The sequence below is a fragment of the Podarcis filfolensis genome (assembly GCF_964270895.1).
Source record: "Podarcis filfolensis genome assembly, chromosome: 4".
In the NCBI taxonomy this organism is placed as follows: Eukaryota; Metazoa; Chordata; class Lepidosauria; order Squamata; family Lacertidae; genus Podarcis; species Podarcis filfolensis.
Genome location: NC_139607.1, coordinates 27,468,503 through 27,487,543, shown reverse-complemented (window position 1 = coordinate 27,487,543; position 19,041 = coordinate 27,468,503). Strand labels below are relative to the sequence as shown.

At 43.3% G+C, this 19,041-nt stretch overlaps 2 protein-coding genes across 3 annotated transcripts in view; one reads left to right on the top strand and one right to left on the bottom strand.

The window, feature by feature from the left end:
* SH3RF3 (SH3 domain containing ring finger 3) overlaps positions 1 to 5,892 on the top strand; it is a 196,160-nt gene extending 190,268 nt beyond the window's left edge. For both annotated transcript variants that reach the window (XM_083610588.1, XM_083610587.1), the window contains 2 exons: positions 305 to 642; positions 5,653 to 5,892. In XM_083610588.1, the coding sequence (XP_083466714.1) occupies positions 305 to 642; positions 5,653 to 5,821 (507 nt within the window). In that variant the 3' untranslated portion in view covers positions 5,822 to 5,892. The remainder of the gene's footprint in view (positions 1 to 304; positions 643 to 5,652) is intronic.
* Positions 1 to 15,418, bottom strand: part of LOC310761251 (uncharacterized protein) — a 29,965-nt gene extending 14,547 nt beyond the window's left edge. The window contains exon 1 of the mRNA XM_083611159.1: positions 15,072 to 15,418. The gene's annotated coding sequence lies outside the window, so the exon portion shown is untranslated. The remainder of the gene's footprint in view (positions 1 to 15,071) is intronic.
* Between the last annotated feature and the right edge of the window lie 3,623 nt (positions 15,419 to 19,041).

Genomic DNA, 19,041 nt, shown 5'->3' with positions numbered 1-19,041 from the left:
CAGCGTGAAATGACAAAACACTGCTCTGTTTCCTCCAGGAGTAGAATCAAATAACACTGCCTTTTCAAATTCCAGCTGTTTAGAGGCTGACTTTTCCCTTGCTGGATGAGTCAATCATGTTTGTCACAACAGAAGTTCAATATATCTTCCACTGTGCCTCACCTTTTACAACACAAAACTTCTCTTAGTAAAGATAAGTTGCAAACAACGCTCACTTCCCTGTGCCTACAAAATGGCTGGCATTCATCTAAAAACCTGTAATTGAAACATCTCACTTGTAATCTTCTGTTTGATTCCTATGCAGAAAGAAAAGAAAAGTGGTCTGCTGAAGCTTCTGGCAGGAGCATCCACAAAAAAGAAATCCCGCTCTCCTCCGTCAATGTCCCCAACACATGACCCTCTGGCAGTGATGGAAGGGATGCTGCAGGGGGCTATGGGACCTGAACTATCCTCTCTCTCTAGCCACGGGAGAGCAGGCTCATGCCCAATTGAAAGTGAAATGCAAGGAGCAATGGAGATGGAGCCTCTGCACAGAAAGACGGGCTCTTTGGATTTGAATTTTCCTATTCCTTCTCCCATAAGGCAGCTTCCACCTTCAATGGCAGCCATCCGTCCAGAACCTAAGCCATTGTCCCGAGAAAGGTATGTCATCCAATTAAGCGTGTTTACTTGTATTTTGGGTTAGCTGCCATCGTACGCAGAGTATTTTGTACAGAACCATTTTCATTTCATTACAAGGTTCCTATTAACTGGGAAGATCAGCTAACTAGATCATGGAGTTGGCAGAGACCTCAAAGGTGATCTAGCCCAAACCACCTTCCAACACAGGACACCTGCTGCAACAGCATCCCTGAGTTGGCCATACAGCCCCTGCTTAAAAACCCCTAATGGAATGCTCTCCCCATTGAGGTCTACCTGGCACCAACTTCATCATTGTTTTGGGGCCAGGCAAAGATATTTTTTGTTTTCCAGCACATTTGAGCAGCACCAATGATTGGATTTCTCCCCCACTTTATGTTCTCATATATAAAATAAAAATGGAATAATGTCGTCATGCTGCAGTTCACATGGCTGCTGACAGGTGGCGTTTCAAACTGCAGCATGGCAGCAAACTGGGCTGTCAGAGCTGCTAGACTCTTGCAGCAGTATTGGAGGCCAGAGAGGATGGAGATGGAAAGGCAGGCAGGCAACCCCGGCCAGCAAGTTTGTGAGCGGGCATACCAGACAACTGAGCATCCTAAGCATGCAAGTTGGCAGCCCAGGCAAACTCTAGAGGTTTTGGAACATCTAAGGAGAGAGGGGAAGGTTGCTTTTGGTGAGATCCGGAGGAGGGGTGACTTTGGTGAGGGATGGGTTGGGTGCAGGCAGAGTCAGCAAGGGAAGAGAGCAGGGGCACACCCCCTTGCTTTTAATATGTTTGTATATTTTTATTTGGGACATGGGCGGCGCTGTGGTGTAAACCACAGAGCCTAGGGCTTGCCGATCAGAAGGTCGATCGGCGGTTCGAATCCCCGTGACAGGGTGAGCTCCCGTTGCTCGGTCCCTTCTCCTGCCAACCTAGCAGTTCGAAAGCACATCAAAGTGCAAGTAGTACCGCTCCGGCAGGAAGGTAAATGGCGTTTCCGTGCGCTGCTCTGGTTCGCCAGAAGCGGCTTAGTCATGCTGGCCACATGACCCAGAAGCTGTACGCCGGCTCCCTCAGCCAATAAAGCGAGATGAGCACTGCAACCCCAGAGTCGGCCACGACTGGACCTAATGGTCAGGGGACCCTTTACCTTTACCTATATTTTTCTTGCATCCCTGTATTTTATACTTGTACACCACATTGGGACATTCTATTACGGGAAGCAATTAATAAATTCAATAACTTCATTAACTCCCTGCCTGCTGTGATTCCAATTAGCCACTCCCCACTCCCAGGGCTGCTATTAGCATTTTTAAAAAGCATGCACATTATTAAGTGCAAAGACTCAGTTTTCAACCCTCAGAGATCATGAAAAAAACCCCACCCTATACCAGACTTCTGAATAACCAAGCATATGTGGGAAATAAGAATTGTTTCCATTTTACAAAAAAATTGGTTCTCTCTGTGTGTCATAATTCACGTCAGAATGTCTGGGCACGAGGGCTAGCAGATTTAGTAGCAAGGCTGCTTTATTTGGCTACTGGTAGGACAAGTCAGTAGGAACATGCCCAGACTTGAAAGCATTGAAGCCTGCTCCATGACGCCAACTGTTGTATTTCCACCAAAACCCAGAAAATTTAGCCTTACTATTAATTTACATTTTTTCTTCTAACCAGGCATGATAAAAATACTGCTACGCTCTTAGCCCCAAGAATGGAAGTTAAGCAAGGGCAGGATTGTGAAGCTGTGGAATGGAAAATGCACAAAGCCAGAAGGCCAGCCTGTGTTCTCATTGTTTGCACAATAAGCTGCAAATGGAGTTATACAGATGGGCCTCTTAAAACATTACAGATAGTGCTAATTGCACTTTGTAGTAGCTGAGAATTCAGATCCTGATTTTCAGGCGTTTTGATTCCCAGAGTCTTAAATCCGAGAATAACCTCTAATTGAAATAAGCTTAATTATACTCAGCAGGCAAGGTTTTCTAATTGATTTATGAATTAACTTCCATATCACTGGTTTATCTGCACCCCTTAACTGATCATATGGTTCTTTATGCCTATAAATGAGGAATATTAATTACCTTTGCACACTAGGAAGGGTAATGCCTAGCCCTGGATCATTTGAGCAGCTACATTAAACACTTGTCTGGAAGTTCATTCCACATCCATTTGTGCTCATTAGGTCACCCAAGTGCTCAGTAGTACAGTTTTAAAAATAAAATAAAATACATGTGTGAAGCTGCATTTCACATCTGGCAACACACTGACTTTTTCATCTCCACATCTCAACATGTTTGCTTGTTTGTATTTTACTGTATACATAATTTGTTCAGTTCTATGGATGAAGTAAAGTGCATGGGTGGGTTCAGATGAACAGATTCATATTTTATGCAGCACTTGTGGCTTGACACCCACAAATATATAAAATACGGGAGAGTTAGGCAACTCTAATAAAACACAGTAGGCACAGCTTCATTAAATGTGAACCCCCAAAATTGGAGTCCCCTCCAGACTGATACTAATTTTTTTTACTTATTTTGTATCCTAAGCCCCCCATTTGTACCCCTCCATCTGAGTACCCCACCACCACCTAGCCCAGGCATTGGCAAACTCAGCCCTCCAGATGTTTTGGGACTACAAATCCCATCATCCCTAGCTAACAGGACCAGTGGTCAGGGGTGATGGGAATTGTAGTCCCAAAGCAGCTGGAGGGCCGAGTTTGCCTATGCCTGACCTAGCCATTGCAAGAAGCTACCTAACACTCCTTGCAAGAAGGAAAACAATTGTTAATTACTGCAGTGCATTTTGTGGGGCTTCCCAAGCCTTGGGGGTCATTGCTTGTTGTCATTCCTACCTATTAATGGGCTAAATTTTAATTGCAATAAAAGGTAGAGGAATTAATCACACTGATTAATTGTTTGCAGCTTGGAGTGGAATTCAGAGCCGACTGTGCATTTTGTAAGGTATTGTGTATGAAACTAATCAGATAATGAAGCCCAGGGAGGGAATGGCTCATATTTTCCTTCACTGTAGCACATTCTAGCCTGAATTTATTCCAATTCTATTTTCTTAACACCTGCTTCCTGTAATCAGCACAACTGAGATAATCCAGTTTCATCACTGCGAGAGCTGTCAGGAAATGCCTAGGAAATGTTATTTACTTAATATTCCTGGTCCTTATAATGCTGAATTTGCCTGGTCTGGCTGATCAGTGGAGCAGGAGACCCAAGACCCACCATTCGTGCTATATTTTGCAAAAAAAATTCAAATACGTGAAAACGTTTTGGCAGATAGCAAATCCCTATGTGCTTATGTACACATAGTCTCCCTTTAGATACTATGTAGCCCTTTAGAGTTTTGCCATTTGTAAATTGGGGTGGGAGAGACACCAATTTATTGTGTTATGAGCTCTGGTTTTCCACATCTGCTTTGAATTACAGTTGGACAGTTTGAGCAGATGCGGAATGCTTCTGCCACTACGATGCACCTAAATTTGAACAGTTCGAATTAAAATAAAATGTTGCATTTCCATTCACCAGGAAGATGTGGTCCAATAAACTCTGCCCTATTTTGCGTATTCTATTATGCACATTCGTACACAGTTGCAAGATTTGAAACCTGGGATCATTTTAGCTAAAATTACTCTAATTGAATAATGCAATTAGTCAGCACTGAAGCAGCATGTCTAAAATAATGTGAACATTCATTTGCATAATGGCTGAGATTGGCAGTGCTTTGCAAAGTGTAGCAGATCTGCCCATGGCAGTATGATAGACTTTCTCCATAGCTAGCCAGTAGTCCACATTTCAAACCCTATTACTTGCATTGGCACACCTGGAGGAAGTGACAACCTGATTTACTGGTGAGGGGGAAAGATGACCAGCTTATTTTGGATCGCTCATGAGCAGGGATGTTGGAGAATTCTGTCAAAAATGGAAACGAGAGCAGCAATTGCCAATGTTTGCTTATACCTCCCGTGTCCAGAACAGAAATCAATCCAGTGAATACAACTGGTATTCACTGTTGTTATCCACAAATTATATGTAATTGTGTGTGTGTGTGTGTGTGTGGTGTTCCCCATTTGCATAGTTTCCTTCACAATGAAATGAATGGGGTGGAATAATTTAATAACAATGTAATTTGTGTCAATTGCACAAATTACATAATTTCACCACAGCAGACAGCATGACAAATAACGTTTTCGGCAGAAAGTGAACTGCAGCGGAACAGAAACAGGGCTGCTTGCAAGAAATACAAGACTACTGCCTCCTTACGTCCCGACTCATGAGCGCTATATTCTGCACAGTTGGGCAATCATGTCAAAATACACAGCTTTTCTCCAGGCATTTCAGATACAATATGATGCTCAACAGTGTTATGGTGCCCCCTCCTATGCTAACCGATGATGTTACACTGATAGGGAAGGGTCATGCATCTGATCCATGATCAGATGCTGGCAGCCACTCCGCTAAAGGAACAGTGAAATGCAAGTATAATAAACAAAAGAAGCCAGTGACATTTTAAATATATCCTCTTAGCTGAAAAGCAAGGTACAGAGATACTCTCTCAGTAAATCAGCTTGTGTATTTGCCTGGTAGCTACAGATGGCCAGGAATTCTATGCAGGCCTGTGAGCAAGAAACCAAGCAGGCTGCTTGAGAGATGATGGTCTCTGAGCTGCATCCAGATAGCTATGTTATGGGGCAATAATAAACATAAATGCTAAATAAGTAAAATGCAGCAGGCTGCTGAAGGAGGGACGTGCCTCCCTGTCCCTTTTCTGCTACCACCCCAGAGGCTGGTGAAGCATTCTGCAGCCTAGTAACTCTTGACGGCTTATTGACAAAACTGACATAAATATATGCATTGCGTAAGAGTTTCTGGCATGGGAACTTTGCACATCATCCTTCCCAACCAGCTTATGCGGTTGCTGGTTCCAGATGTAGATCTCTGACCCTTCCAGGGAGTAGAAGTAGAGCATATGAACCACCACCTGCAATAAGGTCTACCCTTCTGTCTCTTAAAGGTATCGTGTTGTTGTCCCCTATCCCCCACAAAGCGAAGCCGAGATTGAACTGAAAGAAGGCGACATCGTGTTTGTCCACAAGAAAAGGGAGGACGGCTGGTACAAAGGCACGTTGCAAAGGAACGGCAGGTCAGGCCTCTTTCCTGGGAGCTTTGTGGAGAGCTTCTGAGGGCTTGAGCTCCACGCTTTTTGGACTCGAAGGACCTTTCACAGGAAATTCCATAGCACAAAAAAAAGAAAGAGTGAAGGGAAACTTTCCTAATATCCACTGCCATAACAAGAACTGTAATTATTATTTCCAAAGACTCCGCAGGCTCTTTGATATTCAGCCCAGGAGATGAGGTCTCTTGCTGTGCTTTCAAACCCACGTACGGTACATACAAGCAGAATTGCTGTAGTCGTGCCTTCCACTCGGAGTCGAAGACTGAGAGGACACACATTCGGGTTGTATCTTAAGCTAAAATCCAGCCGCCACACTTTGTGTAAATGATAAAGTATGTTTTGAAAAAGGGGGGGCTTAAGAAACTTGTTATATTGCTGTAATTTATTTGTCTGTGCTGCAGTGTTCTTATTACTGGCCTATGCAAGAGGGACTTGAGTTTCAAGAGGAGTGCAAGGGGGACTCTTGAACTTGTCTGTTTTCCCAGGTGGGGGTAAAGGAAGCTCATGGGCGAAACGGAACCCGCTGAAATCTGCACATTGTTCGGCTAGACAGAATTTGGGAGTCCAAAACATTGCCAGCATTCCTTTCTAATAGATACCTCAAAATATTCTGCTTAAGAATACTAGTCAGGGCCTTTTCATACACCGTGCACCCCGAGAAAAATATTGAGAGTAGCGTTCCCAGTGTCAGGCGAGTCAACACTGGAAAAGTGCATTTTCCCACGACTTCCCAACCCATTCTGAAAGCCAAATCCTACGTGTGACAATGGACCGCATGACAAAGTCACATCAAGCAGTGTGGACACCACATTGAGACTTTTTCTCTTGTCACTGCATCTCCTGTAGCTAGCTTAATAGCGCATCAAAGATTTCATACGAAGAGCCAACAATCTGATATGCTGGACTGACTATCATCAACAACATGACGTTTTGGTTAGCCATTACTTTTTCTTTTCTTTGCAGCATTTTAATTTTGATTGTTGCTTTAATGTATTTCAGATAAGAGAGCTTTTATACAATATACTTTTCTAATGCAAGAAATGTTATACATTGCAAACTCCATATAGATAAGGAAAGTCCTACTTCGCATACATAACGGCGCTACTTTTCAGTTAAGAAATACTTGATTTGGCATATCAAATTAAAAAATTGTTCTCAAGTATGTAAAAGATCTTACAGTTGCCATACCTGCTACTGACACTGAAGCAACTGGGACCAGGATACAGATAGGACCACAAGCAGAAGAAATCCTTGTGAAACTCTCTGCATCAGGAGTTCCCAAACTGGTCTACAGTGGTACCTCGGGTTAAGTACTTAATTCGTTCCGGAGGTCCGTTCTTAACCTGAAACTGTTCTTAACCTGAAGCACCACTTTAGCTAATGGGGCCTCCCGCTGCTGCTGTGCCGCCGGAGCCCGATTTCTGTTCTCATCCTGAAGCAAAGTTCTTAACCTGAAGCACTATTTCTGGGTTAGCGGAGTCTGTAACCTGAAGCGCATGTAACCTGAAGTGTATTGTAACCTGAGGTACCACTGTATATACTACCTGTACTCCATGAGTTTCATTCAGTTGGTCCAGCACGTGTCTATGGATGAAGATGGAAGATCCCATATCCGTTGCATTAAATTGACCTATTTATTTTTAATTGTATTTTATTGCTTTTATGTCTTATATTCTATGGAACTCAAATTGTAATACAAAATAAAAGAAGCAATAACAATGCAATTAAAAAAATCATACAGCATCTAGTACAATGCACTGCAATTGCTACAAGAGGCAGAGAAATCGTCAAGTGGCAATTTCAAGTGGTCCATGGGGGGACATTTGGGGGCCCCTGCTCTATGTGCAAGGCTTTGCACAAGCTACGCGTACAAGTAGCTTCGTGAAACTGGCTTCCACATGGGGAAAGTGTTCTCTGAATGCACCTCGCGTGAGCTGGTTTCACAAGGAATATTACCTTGATCTGCTTGTGGAAAGCAAATCTCTGGATTCTGGTCAGCAACTGCTATAGAGTGTGACAAAAAAGAAGAAGTAAGAGATGGCAAATAGGCAAAGCGATTGAATTCGATCCAAAGACGCATGGGTGGAAGGAAAACAGCTTGCTAGTGGCATTCAGCAAACCCTTACGAAAGAGATCACACAGTGCTATAATAGGCATTCTCCACAGCAGCACTCGTGCTTTCAACTGCAGGAGAACATCTGTGGATTTATGCAAGGCTATTGCATGAGCTGTAAAACAGCTGTGCTGTGAGAGGAAGCCCCGCTCCACACCCAGAAGGGCACCTTTGGATTGAACCCATTATTCATTGACTGAATGAAATTCCATTGGTTAGCTCAGATACCTACACATTCATTTATCATCTGTTGTATTAGAAGATACTCCTATGTGTATTTTTGTATCCTTTATTGTCGCTAATGTCAGGCTCCTAAAGATCAAAACCTTTCTATTGCTTGCTCCGTGCAACCAGAGGGGAGTCGGAATCTTAAGAATCACTAAATATACAGTGGCCTGTTCCTAACACACAAATATATTGTGTCGGAAGCCTCTTCAAAGCATAGTACGCTGTCTAGACAGCGATAATTACTGGAGATTTGGGAGCTTTTCCAGGAGGATTCATTTTAATTGACTTCTACATGGCAATAAAAAGAACACTGCAGGTTCCTGCAAGCACAGAACGCTGGAATTCTTATTTCTCTCTGTCTCTGAACATCAGAGAGAAGATGGCTGTAATTACCACTATCAAAATGTGATTTGTTTCTGTAGAAATGTATAGTTCTGAACAGTGTTTGGTTTTCTAACCTGGGTCAAGCTACATAATAATAATAATAATAAAATATTCAGGCAATAGACGCTTCCGGCAACCAAGAACTTAAAGGTGCAATAAATAGGAAGCAAGAAAATAAACCTGTCATAAATCAGCTGGTGACATCTGTTAAAAAAAATTGTCAAAGAGACAGAAGGATATTTTTAGCAATGTCTTTTGCTCGGTTTAATTCAGGCAGTGTATACTGGAAACACCACCCAAAATCTTCCCATTGTTGTAATGTATTACTTTGTCCTGCATAAGCTACACTCTTCTCATTCTAAGATATGGGCAGAAATCAAGAGACATAGCCCGTTGCTCCTTCAAAATGTAGGGTAATGTTATTTTACTCTCTTAATTTTAACATGCCAGACTAACAGCCCAATCCTAAAACTTGCTGAAACAATCATCAGGTACGTGGATAGATGAGACCCATTTCTGATGACACTAGTTCTGAGGGCAGATACTCATGCACAAATAATTATGGGGTGCTAGCTATATTCTAGGAAGCCATATTCAGTGATGGAAATATTCAGATAATCTCTCTCTTATATATAGAAAAGCTGGTACAACAATACAAACAACATGTATTTCATTCGCCAGGGAGTCTGTGGCATACAAAGATTAAAAAGAGGATATGTGGAAGTAGTACAAGTGAGTTCAAAAACATTTCAGCTGTTACTCAGGTTACTTCCCATCTTCTGTGGGATCCTTTAGGTACTACATCTAGCTTTAGCTAGAGTTACCCTAGAACAGACATGCCTAAACCTATTTGGCTCAAAGATTGTAATCTCCCTCAGCCAGCCCTGTGGCACCCAGTGGTGTGGCCACCCCACACTCTCACACGGGCACACTGCCTCCTCCCACAGCAGATCAGCTGACAAGGGAGGTATTCCCACCTTCCTGCTCATCAAATCATCCTTCTGATGACTGGACAGGGAGCCAATTTGCGTCCCTGTCAGATTGGCTGGGCCGCATGCATTACTAAATCTCTCCAACCCCTCCCAGGGCTGTGTCGACTTTTATGGTTGTTTCTTTTGCCACTGCTACCAAACTTGGAGGGGCTTGAGGGCAGGCCAGGTGAGGCCCCAGACCGGGCATTAGCCACCCCAGTTCTACAGGAGACTAAGGCTCACCTGTGCTTCTCCAAAGGGGAGTTTACCCGAGGATATTAGCATGCCCTTATTTCCAGCTATCACTTGTTTCTCAAGCCCGTTTCGATTATTACACCAACACACACACATACCACTATCTGCACTTCCTGTCTTCTCCTGATTTAGGCACTGGTCTGGCCAGAGTCCGCCTTCTCATGAATTGTCCTGAAGCGCACACTTTGGCCAGCTCATTCTAGGCACAGAGTGATGTTCCCTCCTTCCCATCTACCTCTTCTCATCATTTAAAAACAAATGACACAATCAAGGCAAAGCTTAACACTTTTAAATTTTGTTTTCCCTAGAAGATGTTTGGGTACGTGCTTAAGTTCCACCTTAAACTTCAAAATACTCGGGGGGGGGGCAAACTGTGTATTGCACACCAAAACATGTAAGAGTGCCATGATGCCATTTGTGTATTTTTTTAAAAAATGAAAGCAAAACTAGCTGTTTCAGGAGGGGCAGTTAGAGGGAGGAAATAGGTGGGGCGTGCAACTTAACCCTTCCCCTGCCTGATGTTTTGTTCCCAATGGCTCCCTGCCCAATACGGGATTCCAACCATGTTTTTGCATGCATCTTTGACACATTCAGGGAAGACCTGCTTCGGAATGTGATTTGGAGAGGGAATACAGTGGACGGCATAAGGATGGGATGGGTGCTCCCTTCTCTGCCACTTCATTGCTCGAAATCCCCACATCTCGGAAGTGGCTTTGCTGGTTTTTAAAAAAATGAACTACAGTACTTTTACATGTGTTAGAGTGTAACGTGTCTGTTACCCTTAAATATAGCTGTAGCATGCCCTGGTCAATTGTGACTTTTGACTTCAAGTGTGAGAATATCTGTGGCCTGCCGGTGTCATTTTCCCCCCTGGGAAAAGGGTGGTGGAAATTCAGAACTTCCTCTAGCTGGGAACCTGAGATGATGGAGTGTTTTCTTCACCAGCATCTGTATTCAGAACTGAGAAAAGATGGAAGGGAATGGGCAGAAGAAGATGGTTTCTATTCTGATTTGCTTTGGAATTATTGCAACCAATTGTTTGGACCAAATCCATGTTGGTGCTTCTGTAGTTTGAGCAAGGAAACATTCCTTTCACAAGTAAAAAGGGATTAAAGACAGTGCATTCTCCCACTTCCTATGATACATGTTTGTTTGTTTTTTAAAAATTAAATCTCAAACAGTTCAGGACAGTGCACATAATTATATGCTTAATACTGAAGGTTCTCTACAGTGGACCAAAAATGGTGGCTGTTTGCCATAGCTGTGACAGCCCCTCGTACATAGTGTCAAAAGAGTTTTGCACGAGTAAGTCAGATGTGAGCATTGTGTACTTCAGCTGTAGATGGAAGACCAGGATTCAAATAACCACACAACTAGTTCCACGTATCTAAGGCGGCTTCAGAGATGTTTCCTGAACAAATCCCCCTGCCCAGTGCTGTATGGTAAACCACTTTTGAAACCGAGGGGAGCATCAAAGGCAATTTATTGGGGTAGGGTTGCTGTTCAAAGAAAAAAGGCGCAAATCTTCCTAGGCACACAGATGTCCATGCATGCATCTAAAGTTGCTTGTTCTTTGATAAACAAGGCCACCTCTTATCTAGAATTGGTTTCTTTGCTGTGCTCAGAATATAGATCTTAGCTCTTGCATAGTGTATTCAGCCAGCCATTCACGCAACAGCAGCACCAAGGAATCATGACCCTTTGGCAGGGATATTATAGCCACTGTTGTTTTGCCAAAAAGCTTTTGCACATCTCTGTATGAAGGTGTTAATCCATATTCCACAAACTCCACTAGGACAAAACGCAACAATTTGCAAACACATCTTTTCTGAATTCAGTATTTTTAAAGGTTGTGCCACCCACTGGCGGAGGAAGAGGGGGGCAGGGAGAGCGCACTGCCCCCAGCAGCACGATCCCAGTGGGGTGCCATCGCAGCTGCCCCCCTGCCCGCGCAGGGCGCTACGCCCCCTCAGGCAGCGCACCATGCCCCCAGGATGTGCGCCACCCCCCGGGGTGCACGCCAGCCATGCCCCTGCCTGCTCTCCGCCCCCCGGTGCTGGAGCATGAAGCTCCGCGACTGGTGCCCCCACATTCACTCCAATCCCAGCATTTGATGCTTAAAAACCCATCGCTCGCATTTCCTCTGAGGATTAAGAATTTCTTTGACTGTTTGAAGCTCCAACAACATTTGAACAACGGATCTTAGTTCTCATCTATCATGGTAGCTTGGAGCAGTCTCCTGTAGTAGTGGATCAGTTTCACGTATGTAGCACAAACACAGAATGCAAAAGACAAGGCAGGGATTCTGGATAGTGACCTCTGTGTGGAAAGTATTAGCTCTTCCGGTGGTCCATGTTGATAAACGGCATTCAAAGGACAGGAAGTATGGGGAGGGAGGGGGGAGTGTGTCACACGCATGTGTGCGTTTCCTAAGACAGCAAATGAACAGAATTGTCCTGGCAGCCTTGTTTTGTAAAATGCCAGGTTTGTTGTACTGGAGAAGGTTTCTGCTAACTGAACAAACCCTTTGTACTTTGCACAGTTCAGAAAAAAAATGGTTTTTGTTACACATGGATGTTAACATACAATTTTGAAAAAACATCAGTGGTTATTATGAGTACAAATGAACTGCAATTACTGTGTTTCTCATCCTTTAAATAAAATAACCATTAATGTAACCCAAATGAATACGTGTGGTTCTTTTTTTAATTGAATGGAGAGCAATAGAGATTGAAAAAATAAGAGTCAAAGGCCCAATGGGTCAGCCTGTTGTGCATGAAACAGCAAACCATTCTATGGTGATACGGGGCCAGGATTTTTGCTCACATGCTTCTCGGTTGCATTCCTTATTTGTGGCAAACCATTGTTTGCCCTTACATTGGAACCAGCAAATTATGGTTTGCATAATCAAACCAAGGTTGTAAATCCGAATCAAACCCTGGTTTGATCTTTGTTTTCCGGGCAAACCCAAGCCATAGTTTCAGGACCGACTCTACCATTAGGCAGTATGAAACCACCACCTCAGGTGATAGATGCTAACAAGTGAGGAGTAGACAAGCCAAGTGTGCTGCCTTGTCTGTCTTGCACCTCTTAAGCTAGACTGCTGCCCTCAGATGCAGTGACATGCTGCCCTGTTACCAGTGTTGAAGTAAGATTCAACTACCAGTCAGGACAGACTTTGAAGATGTAATGGGAGGAGGCATGATCTTGTCCTTTACCTCAGGCAGCAAAATGTTTTGGTCCAACCTGCAGAGTTTTCCAGTTTGGATGTACTGGCAAAATCATGCTTTGCTGCAAACCAGCAAGTCACAAATTAAGAGGCAGGAAGAGAGAGAGGAAGCAAAAGTATATGAGCCCAGTGCTCAGCTATGTAGCACCAAATCATGGCTTGGTGCTATATGTGAACTTGATCCAGTTATTCCAAATGTAAGCCGCAAAAAAAATCCACACCCAAATTTTCTTGCAAAGGGTTGCATTCTGTAATACTTGGGTCTCATTGCTCTTGAAGTTGTTCAAATCATGGCACTGACCAGCCCAGCTCTTAATCTACACAAATGCAACCATCACCTGCTGTCTAGATGCCTAGGGACTGAACCTAGAACGTGTTGCATGCAAATCATGTGGCTCTACTGCAGAGATCTCTTTCCTCCCCAATTTATTTCCAGATTTATTTGAATGGTGCACATAAGGCATATTTATGAATGCCTATCTTTTAAATTTTATTCATTTCTCTGCACATCTGGCCTGAGCCCCGTCAGTATCAGTCTGTTAAAATTGTTCCTGAGGATTAGACTGACATCCTGGGGCCACCACCATCAATGCTCCATTTAGCAACCATAGGATAGCTCAGGAAGGTGTTTACACCAGGAAAATTCTCCTTGGTGTGATTTGCAGGAGCAGCCTCTGTGAAGGGATGCTGTCAACTTCATAGGATTCACTACAAGACACCAGCAATTTCACATGTCTGGACCTAGGGGGTCTATTCTAGGAAATGTCTTGGGAATGTTATGCATTGGAGAGAGAAACTAGGTCACACGGCAGTATGAAAAGTAAGAGGCTCTATGGTGTAGAGACTACACACAGAGACTGCAACAAGGAAACTGAAGCTGGATGCAGTTAGTTTGCAGAGCTTTGCTTCCAGGGACTGGAGAGCCTTGAAGTCTTCTTTTTATTTTTTCTTGGAACATTCCAGTTTGTTTTCAAAAAGAATGCTATGCCTATTTCTAAACTTTCCTGGAAAAAAGATCCAGCATTTGTGGTTTTTTCACAGTTCCATGAGCCCTTCCTGACCTCAGCGGCTCTTTGCAACTTGGCAAAACTGGCAGAGGTAATGCTGCGTTACGCCGTGCCAAGTCAAGTATATGATCTGTACACTAGCAAGAAAGCCAGTGCATGATAACAGTCTGAGGGGAAACCCCCATTCCTCGCATTGCAGACATCCATCTAGATCCTTAAATTATTTTCAGAATATTTACAGTTCAATTTGCAGCTCCTGCTTGGGGAAAAAACAAACCATCAAAAGTGTGAGGATGGTGATTTGAACACATACACCAGTGCATTCCATGGTATTTATTCCATGGTGCATTTTCAAGACCTACCTTATTCCCGTGAATGCAGTATGTTTTAACTGTGTGGGTTTGTTTGTTTTTAGTTCTGAATGTTAAATTGTGGTATCCCACCCTGAGGCCAGCTGGTGAAGGGCAGGCTATTAGATTAATAAATAATTCCCAGGGCAGAAAATGTGTGTTCATGACACTTTGCGTATCGGTCTGAATATAAGCGTCACCTTTTTTTTTTTTTTCCAAATTCCGACCATGAAAATTTAAAAGTGTGGCTTAAATTCACGACCTTACAAAAATTGGCTTTTACGGTATCGCTGCTGAAACAGACATACAGTGGTACCTCGGGTTAAGTACTTAATTTGTTCCGAAGGTCTGTTCTTAACCTGAAACTGTTCTTAACCTGAAGCACCACTTTAGCTAATGGGGCCTCCTGCTGCTGCCGTGCCGCTGGAGCACGATTTCTGTTCTCATCCTGAAGCAAAGTTCTTAACCCAAGGTACTATTTCTGGGTTAGCAGAGTCTGTAACCTGAAGCGTATGTAACCCGAGGTACCACTATACAGTAAAACGGAACAGGTGTGAGTGCCTGTGGAATTTTAAGGGAGCGGCTTATATTCGGGCCAATACGTTATAAGGTCTTGTCACCCTTGCCTCCTGCTGTGTACCCAATCTTGAGTCTGAGCTTCTTCCAGCTCCTTTCCCCTCGCCTTAGGGCCTTCACTCTCACCCTTTGACCTAGACTAACCTCTCTCAGCCTGTCTGTGTTTGCCTACCCAGTTCTCCTGCAGACTGACATCCTGCTCAGCTTCCTTTCCTGTGCATCATCACCAGTGTCTCCTCTAGGTACTCCTTTCATTCAGAGGAGCCTCGTCTTTGTGACGGCCATTCCCGGGACCGACGGTGATAAGAGCGACCCTTTATCGACTCCCGGGCTCCATAAAAACTGCAGACAGAAAGCTGGTTTTTATAAGATTCTTTTTCTTTTTTTTATTTCCTCCGATAATTGTCTGGGATCTACGTTAATGGAAATGTAAATCGACTGCCACTGTGCTAAATGACAATCAGGTTTTGTTTGACAGAGCTGAAAAGTATCTTATTGAGAACGTTGGCACCAAACAATCTAAATGCAAATTTAGGTGGGGTTGGGAGGAGGGTATTTTAACTTTTGATGAGGTTATTTGATAATGTGGGAAGGTGGAATTGGCTTCCAGTTCATAAAAATCATCAATGTGCATAGCAGTTCAATGACAGAGGTCAGCCTTTCTGTATTATTTTAAACAAACTGGACTAAATTATTCTGTTTTCATTTTCTATTACACATCATTTAAGAAGCAAAACAAGCGTTGAGGAATTTTACCCATATTCCAGCAATATGCAAACTTGAAAGGTAATCCCGAGAAATCACAATGTACCCACCTCTTTAATCCTGTTATTTCTAAATCTTGGTCTGTCGTATCTGCTTTCTGTACACAAGGAGCACTGAGAAATCCTGTGCTCATGACATACTCGGCTTCTCAGATTAGCAGGTGCGTATTTTCACAGATACGGTCAAATCAATTTGCAGAAACACATTTTGACTTGCCTCTTCCTATAGCGATAACAGGGTCACTACCAGCTACCAGCTTAGTATCAGTCCTAAGGTAGGATCTCACCCCATCACACATAGAATAACAACAGAGTTATTTTCTACACTCCCCGCCCCCCCCCCGTTAACTTCGTCTTTAAGGTTTCATAGGACTATCTGTTGCTTTTGCTGAAAAAGACTAACAGGGCTACCCCTCTGTTAATACATTAACTATGTGGGGAGAAACTAAGTTAGTTCTTGGTATGAGCTTTCGTGTGCATGCACACTTCTTCAGATACACAGTGTGTATCTGAAGAAGTGTGCATGCACACGAAAGCTCATACCAAGAACTAACTTAGTTGGTCTTTAAGGTGCTACTGGAAGGAAAAAAATTTTTTTGTTTTGACTATGGCAGACCAACACGGCTACCTATCTGTATGTGGGGAGAGTAATTCATTCATAAACATTTGTTGATGGCATAGATACATACACCCATTGTGAGCTACGATACATGTAAAAAATAAAGTGTATTTCCACATCACCGGGCAGCAAAACGGAATAGAGACGTGTGGCAGAAGGGAAAATACCTGATGAGAACGAATGTCAGAATGGGTTTAGGCACATGGGTGCATCCCTAGTATACAAGCAAATAACTTTGCCAAGCTTTCTTCTAAATGCAAATGGCAGGTACAGTGGAGTCTTCTTCATCAGGACCACAGCAAGAAGGCTCTGTTTATATTCCTAATCCCTACCTGCTGTGATCCCAAACTCTACCATCGCCCCTCCTCCACTGCTGTATTTTTTTTTAAGCACCAAAATACTGGAATTTGGCCCTAAGTTAAGCATGCCATGTGCACTCACACTACAAAGAGCTCATAGGCCACCTATTCTCAGCAGCCAAAAGCACCCTAGCTAGATGCTGGAGGGATCTGTCAGCAGTGAACATGGACTACTAGTACCAAACTGTATGGGAAACAGCCTTACTAGACATAGCTGTCAACTTTCAGATTTGAAAATAAGGGATCAGCAGCCTCGAAAATAAGGGATCAGCAGCCTCACCAGTCCCAGGGACAGTCTACGGGATATCTAACAATCCGGGATAGCAGCGGGAAGCAGCGGGAAACGGCGCTGGAATAAGGGAATTTCCCGCAAAAAAAGGGAAGGTTGACAGCTATGCTTACTAGAAAAGCTAACCAACAAACTGAAACTGGCACAGGAACATATAAAAGAGGACGCCTTCACCCTAGTGTGGCTCCCCTTTATTACACACACAGCCCAACAAGACAACAACAGGAACCCACCAACAGCATACAAATCAATATGGCTAACTTGATCCAACAACCTCTCCCCCTTCTCTCACACGCAAACAAAACTCACTGCAGTCAACTGAAGGCAACCAGCCAGGCCCCTGGGCCCCCCAATCTCTCTCACCGCCAATGAAAACTAATAAATGAATAGAAAGAGAACCTACCCACGTGGCACTGACGCAAAAACCTTGCACATACACTTTGTAAGAGAATGAAAGTTTAATACCCGTCCACCTCTCTTCTCCCCTAACCTTATGCTGGCAACATTAATGTCTCACACTGAATATAACTGATCTGTAGAAAGGACTTTATAATCTGAAAACAGAGGTGATGTATGTACTTTTGTAACCCACGAAAATCTTGAATAAAAACTTTTTTAAAAAAGTAAAGCATGCCATCGAAGCCGAGGATGGAGGAATCACCAAGTCTTTAGATAAAATGCACAACACTTTCTGCCTATCCCTCTTTTCTTTGGGAGTCTTTTAACCATTGGTCATCTGTGTGTTTCCTTTATGTTTGGTTTGTCCTACCTAATCCTTCAGTGGCCTCTACTGCTGTTTGAGCATTTCCTATTCGCACATCCTTCGTGATCCCAAGGCAAGTGGTTGTTCTTTAAGGGCTCATCAAGACTTACTCTTTTCCCCAGGAAAAACCTGCTCTTCACCACTGAATCAAAGCAAACGTCAATCGGATTTTATCCAGACTGACGCTTGCTCCAATTTAGCGCTGAAGAGCAGGTTTTCCCTGGGGAAAGTGGCAAGGAAAGGGCAAAACTACCCAGACCCATGCCCGGGACAAGTGGAAAACTGCTTGGACCCATGCTTTCTACGTATGAGACAAGCACAAGTCTGAATAAGCCCAAAATCAGGTGATTTTTTTAAAGCTGAATTAGCAAGGAGACAGCTCTGCACCTCTATGTAAACCTACAACCAAAATTTTGCTGCGGTGCAAAAGAGAGGGTGTTTCTCCCTCTGGAAGTTAAGGACAGGTGCATGTCATGAGTTGCTTCACCTCATTACTGAACCATGAACCCAGACAGACAACGCAATTTGAAATCCCAGTCAGCACAGACTCTTGTTTTGCCCTGAGCGAACCCATAAGAAATCTCCAAGGAAACAATTTCATCCTTCCTCTCACCCCAGTCACCTTTACAGCGTGGTGCAGAGATTGTAAATAACAAACACGGACATTTCTAAAAATTATAGTGGCTACAAACTGTCCCTACTTTTTTTTTTTTTTTTTGGTTCAGCAGAAACAAGTAAGTGAATGTTCAAGGTGTCATGAAATGGTAGGCAGGCAGAGAAAACGACCCACCCTTTCCAAATTAACAGGTTTACCATACCCATTGAGTCAATCCCCCATCTCCTACTACCCTTCTGAGAAAAACCCCACCCCACCCTCCCACTATATATATAAGGGTCTGGTGACTTCTGTTTCAGTGTATCTGAAAGCTTATACCCAGAACAAACTTAGACTCTAAGGTGCTACTGGACAATTTTTTTTTTTTTTTACTTATTTCCAAATTAACGTTGGTGCAGGGTTGTCTGTCTCTATTACAAATACTGACTCCTGGGCTATCACTGGGCTATTAATACTGCCTTCGTAGGGAAAGCCCTATAGTATTTATTACAGTCTTTTTTTCAAGGCAGCAGCAAGAACATTTAAAAATAACCGTGTAAGTAAAGGTGCCACTCTCCAATATATAATATGGAACAGTGTTTCTGCTAAGGTGAGCCCACCAACCCGTTGTTCTTTTGAGTTTACAGTTAACATGAAAAGCTCCTTTTTATTTATGTAAGAGCTTACTTATAACCAGTTTTAACTGGAAAAGGAATTTGAAACCT